Below are 6,360 nucleotides of genomic sequence, written 5' to 3'. Positions count from 1 at the left end.
TTTGAGTTTTTCATCATTAACTCTTTCATGCTATAACTTTGACATTAGTAAGCAAATGTTAAATTTGGCAGATTATCAGTAAACATTATAATGTTTTCATATGAAAAATATCTAATTTTTTTATTAAGTCTTAAGGTGTGTAAAGCAATGTTTTTCTTGTGTCTTTTTTTTTCTTTTCACATGTTACCTATCTATCATGCAAAGTAATTTTTGTTTTAAGATTAAAAATACTTTTATGCATCAGAAAATTTTCAAATTTCACATGCAAAAACTTTATATTTTATCCATTATTTTCAGTAATTAATCTCTGTTTGGGTTTGGTAGATTTGACCAATCTCCCAACCAACATAAAATTTTGGGAATAAATATCAGTTATGCCTCTTTCATTCAAGAATGAACACAAATTATAACATGAAAACATAAATGTTTAGACTAAATAGATTGATTTTCATAACATTACAGATTTATATATATTTATTATTTTAATTATATTGACCTTTCAGCCATGCCTGGCTAACAATAGAGAAGTTACAATGACATGGCACACGTGCACTCATGTTACCGTATCAAACAACATAAAACTGAATTTTGATCAGTACAGAGTAACTTGTCTTGGCTGTGTTTTAGTAGACTAGTACTTTGAAAAATAGTCAATTATTATAATTTAAATTATTATACATTACATATGTATATAGATTATTGCTATTTAGAAATAAGTTCTTAAACTTATTTTTCTTAAAGCATAAAAAAGTAAATAAAAGAAGTAAAACAAACAATTATCTCTTCTAGTTACAACCTGTGTGCTCAGTTGCTGTTTGATGTAAGTTGCTAAGCCTTTCAAAATTTTGCACGTGGAGGACATGAAAGGTTTTATATATGCATTTGAATAACTAAAAAATAATACCTTAAAACATCAATACCATAGAATTCCACTCTGAAATTTTGAGCATACTCTACCTCCTTGAAATCTTGGTTCCAAAAAATAAATGGTGTCCTAAGAATTTGAAATGGCTGAGGAAGGCACTAGGGGGACATTCTGAGCTTCTCATTGGTTATTCATGTTATGTATAGAAGTAAGTGAATATAAGGGAGTGTTTGATTTATTACATGAGCAATATCTTAGCAAATAGAAAAGATAAGACCTTATTTTATATTCTAGCCTGTCAATATCGGTAATTTGAGTTTCTAATTTGAACCAGTGCTGCATTCAATATACCACGTAATACACAAACATTGATGTTTATCTGTGTTTACTTTTAAATTAGAAATTGAGTAATGTATAGTTCTAAAATTTGAATTATAATCTACAGTTTGATACCAAACTTATTGACATAAATTAATGAAATAGTAGTTCAATAAAAATTTGAATGTGAATCAACAAATGAGATGACACAGCCTTTCACCTGTGACCCGTCTCGAGTGGGTTAATTGGAAATTTTCTATTCTATAAAGATTATCAATTTATGTCAATAAGTATAATTAGGCTGCATTCTATTGGTTATTTTGGTATTTGATGTCGAAAACATGAATTTGTGACGAATTTGTAATCTTGTTCTACACCATCACCTCAGAATGAGGCTAAAATGACCCAAAATTCACCACATTCCCATCTTGCATGTGACTTATTGGCTGATTTGGAAGCTTCTTTAATTGAGACCTTATTGCCTATTTGACCATGAAACTCCTCTGATGCTTTGTTGGCACTTAGTGATTAACATATTTGGATCAAACAATGGATTTAGAAAGGATTTGTTGCATACTTTACTCGTGTATGTAGTCATAATCAGCAACAAATGTATCTGGGTCCAAATGGGTGTACGAGGATTTAACCAGAGCTTTGTTGGCTGTGATTGAACAACATATTTGGGCTGACTATGAGGGAAAAAGAATCTCATTGATACTTTGTTGGCCCTCATTAATCAACATATTTATACTATGAGTGTATTAGTGAATTGTCTGTTTATGATTGTTCTTCAAGTTTAGTTCATGAATGTTGAGTCATTTTTGGTTCCCTCAGTGTTATTTACAATTCAAGTCAATACCAATATAGTGAAACGTTGCCCTTATTCACCTGGTAAAAAGCCTGGTCTTTTCCCAAGTTCTCTTTGTCTTATGTTTCTTAAGACTTTTCATGGCACTTTTTAGTTTATCACTCAGGTGTTTGTTAATACAGATATTGAGCATATTTCTGTAATACAAGAGGGTGTGGTATTCTAATGTGACTTAATTTTCACGTGTATATGAGAATTCCTTAATATCAGCAGGTTTGAACAGAAAATTTAGAGTAATTGTAATTGAAAACTTAACTGAGTTTTATACCTCTACCAGAAATTAAGGACACTGGACACTCAGAATATAGTTCCACAGCTTTCCATCTCTGGAGACTGATGTCTTTATAACTATATTCAAATATGAACTGGGTTCAACTGAGAAAGAATTAATGCTTCAATCCTGCAAGAAAACTTGTACCCTTTCTCTTTTGATGGCTTCATGATATTTATGGTTTCCCACATCAACATGTACATCCACAAATAATATTTTGAGATGTTAGAGACATGACATCGATCCTGCAATGGATGTCTCATAGTTTCCGTAATGATAAGGGTACACCATATTCTTGATTTTAACATTCTTTTATTCCTTTACTCAGTGTTCCCATTGCAATGATGTTGCATTCGAAGAACCATCTGACTCTTTTTACTTCTTCTCAGATGTCTACTGATTCAACTGCTTGCATGAATTTCTACACTTGACAGTTTTGGATGATGGGTATTTTCAGTTCAGACATATGTCTACTCTGTAATTACTGTTCTTCTCCATTGAGAGCATTCTTCTACCAGGTAAAGGAAAATGCTTTGCACTGTTACCTTGGCTACCTGTTTAATCATCATTTTGTACTAGAACTGATAATGTGTCTGACAGTCCAGGTATATTTTCAGAACCTGCCCTTTGCTGGAAGTCAGTTCTTTTTCATGCACTTATATGGCAAGTAAGAAGTTATAGAAGAAGCCTATTCTTATAAATATATTGTGTGAACTTTGATTATCATTTATTTTAAACATAAATTATATTGAATCTTGTTATAGACTAACCAACATGATTTGTACTTCTAGCTCCAGGAAAAGTTGATTCCTTGGAAGAAAGTTTTCTACATACTGTTTTGAAGTTTGGTAAAATAAAAGAAAACAAAGAAACAAATTGTGATGTAACATCAGAGAAATGTGAGGTAATTAAACTTTTTACAGTTGTGTTATTAAAGAAAATGTGTATCTGTAATTATGTCTTTCTGGAATTTATTCGTTTGGCATATAATCAGTAATGACATATTTGTAGTCACGAGCTGAAGAAATTCACTACAAGTTTGCTGCATTGTTGTGAATAAACTTATTAAAGCTCTTTTTACAGTAGTACTATTGCTAGTCCAGAAGTATTGTAGTGCACACCAGAATGTAAACATGATTTAACAAAATCATGTAATAGATAGAACAATTGCCAAGTTTTTATATTTTGATTTAAAGTAGAATGAAGTTTTGAGCTTGCTCTCCATCAGATTATACAGCTTACAACATGCACAGAATTCAAAGAAATTGCATATATAATATTTGGAATGTTGAAAATGAAATGTTTGTACAAAATTACATCTGTTTCATAAAAATAATAAGTCATTAAAAGAAAAAGCAAATAAAATTTAAACAAAAAATGGTAAAATCTACAAGAAAGATCAACAAACAGATCTGTGGAGTCACTATAGGGACTAAAATGGTCCCCACCTTTGCAAATCTCTTTATTGCATACACCAAAAATCTTATATTTATGGATTACATCCATGCCTAAATATGGTTTAAAAACTTTTCTGGACTTTGTTTCCTCTTGCCACCTCTCTGTGAAATTTACTTGGGAATATCCAACACAACACTCCCCTTTCTGGACATTAACATATACCGACAAGGTGACCATCTGACCACTAGTACACGATACAAAGAAACACATTCACACACATACTTACTTTAACCAATACATGCAAGATGACCATCTTACCACTGGTATATATTACAAAAAAACATATTCACACACATACCTACTTTAACCTATACATACAAGATGACCATCTGACCACTGATATACGTTACAAAGAAATATATTAACACACAAACATACATTTCGAATCTTCCCACTCGTACAGTATCCAAAAGTCAATTCCTTAAAATTTCTATGACTATATAAACTACATAGTGATGATAATCATTATAAATCAGGATCCAAAGTGAAAACTTGTTTTTTTAAAAGGCTCTACCTTGATTTTATCATCCATGATGCAGCCACCTAAGCTAGCTCATAAACCCAGGAGAAAACACTTAACCCTACCAAGAAATAATGAACCGATCATATTCCGTATGTGTTAACATACCATCAGACCAACAAGAAGATCAAAGATAATATACTAAACAATCACACAATACTTAATGAAGACCCTACCACTAAATCTCTTTTCAAGGATACACCCATTATTTCTTAAAAGTATGAAAACAACTTGAAAAAATCATGATGCAGAATAATGACAAACAAAAGGAACAGGAGTCGTGAAGATAATGTAACACCTTTTATTAGTTGTGTAGTTTGTAATATCAATAAAAATAAAAGTAAAGGAATTGGGTATACTGAAACATCTGATAAGCCTGGTCATTTGTTCAGCATTTAGACCCACCTATCATTATCAGAAAAATCACTGTTTTGTTTGTATTCTGGGGCTTACAAGAAGTGTATGGAGTAAGATGTACTTTTAAATGAAAAATATATTGAAAAAACTGATAGACTCATAAAACATTGGTGATATTGGTAGAAGTAAGGTAAATCTGATCACCCTTTTAGTATTAAAATGTAAAGGAAATGTCATGGTTTCCTAGTCAGGAATCATTGGATCATGGCTAATACAACAGAGAATACGTTTTGTAATCAGAAGTAAAATCCAAGATATTAGGTTCTTGTTATAAACAGCTGATGAGGTTCTCATACGTAACTAGTAGAAAGTAAGTTATATGGAAACACCTGTGGACTAGCAATATTGTATTATGAAGACAAACAGCCAGTAACCAATAAATATTCTTCAATTCCTCAACGTGAGAACTTGTATCTTTATCGAGAGGTCGACACCATACAGAACAGTTAAATCCAGTCTTAACAGAACAAAACAGATGGTATAATTTGAAATAACAACAATGAATTATCAGATATCATCTGTTATACAGTTATGTTATCAACAATGAAAAAAGCAAAAAGTAATAAATGTCACAAGAAAATAATAGTGGTGAAGAAAATAATCAAATACCAAAAAAAATCACTCATGTGAATATTCCAGCCTAATAAACATTCATATATAAATATACAAAGATCCACCATTTAAAGTGGTACATCTTTATCCCTGTCAATTGAAGCCTTCTCTTAATATATACTGTAAATATTAATGAGGTGGGGCTCTTGAATAGATTTAATATAAGATACGGAATGAAACATGAATGGTGATGCTCTGTTTGTCTGATAGCTGTACTTCTTCACTTCAGCAGACGAGTTTCCACTGTGGAAAGCTCCTTTGTAATGCTTTAATGTTCTGTCCTGCATTCCTTCCATAATACATATAGTTTACCAGCACCCATTTCAATAGTAGCCACTGCAGCTCCCACATACCCCATATTTAACATGGTTCATCTGTATCTCACATGTAAATCATCCTGCAACACACCCTTCTGGCGCATGCGACTCCCTCTATTTGATTCTACTGACATATCACTTTTCATTTAGTAGTGTTACTGTCAGGATATAAAACACTGTTTGGTTTAATTATTAATGATTAATTTATATTTTTGAGTGAATACTTTATTATTTTTAAGTTTTGTACTAATGAGAGTTAAAAGCAGATGATTGAAGAAGGTTTTGTTAAAAACTAATTGGTGTCGAGAATATAGAAAGTAGCCAGACGACTATGTAATAAAGATATAAATAGTGTGAGATGAGCGGGAAGCAGCAGACAGACAGTATTAGGCAGAAAAAAGCAAAAAGAATATAGTTGTGTGAAGTCAAGTAACGTAAATGTTATAGGTCTAATGTTTAATATGTATATGAGAGTGAAACTAATATTGTGATAGTATTAGAGAAAAAAGTTTGGTTTTTCAACCAAGATTCTAAAGTAATTGAACAGGCCTTAGTGGACTTTTGACAAGAAGAGGAGAACTATATATATACTGACATAACGTTTACGATATGCTTATAATCTCCGTACTGTGAATACGTTATTGTACATACATTTAAGAACTTGTTTCAAATTTATCGTTAACAAGTCACAGACACCTTCTGTAGAAGAATCCT

General features: G+C 31.5%; 1 protein-coding gene across 1 annotated transcript in view; it reads left to right on the top strand.

Annotated features, from left to right (window-relative positions):
* The first annotated feature begins 1,482 nt into the window (after positions 1–1,482).
* LOC111088303 (gastrula zinc finger protein XlCGF52.1-like) overlaps positions 1,483–6,360 on the top strand; it is a 23,738-nt gene continuing 18,860 nt past the window's right edge. The window contains exons 1-2 of the mRNA XM_022398007.1: positions 1,483–3,226; positions 4,519–4,591. Of these exons, the coding sequence (XP_022253715.1) occupies positions 4,556–4,591 (36 nt within the window). The 5' untranslated portion in view covers positions 1,483–3,226; positions 4,519–4,555. The remainder of the gene's footprint in view (positions 3,227–4,518; positions 4,592–6,360) is intronic.

The sequence above is a fragment of the Limulus polyphemus genome, unplaced genomic scaffold (genome assembly GCF_000517525.1).
Source record: "Limulus polyphemus unplaced genomic scaffold, Limulus_polyphemus-2.1.2 Scaffold3505, whole genome shotgun sequence".
Lineage (NCBI taxonomy): Eukaryota > Metazoa > Arthropoda > Merostomata > Xiphosura > Limulidae > Limulus > Limulus polyphemus.
Note: the sequence above shows the minus strand (reverse complement) of the source record. Positions and strands in the feature narration are given on the sequence as shown.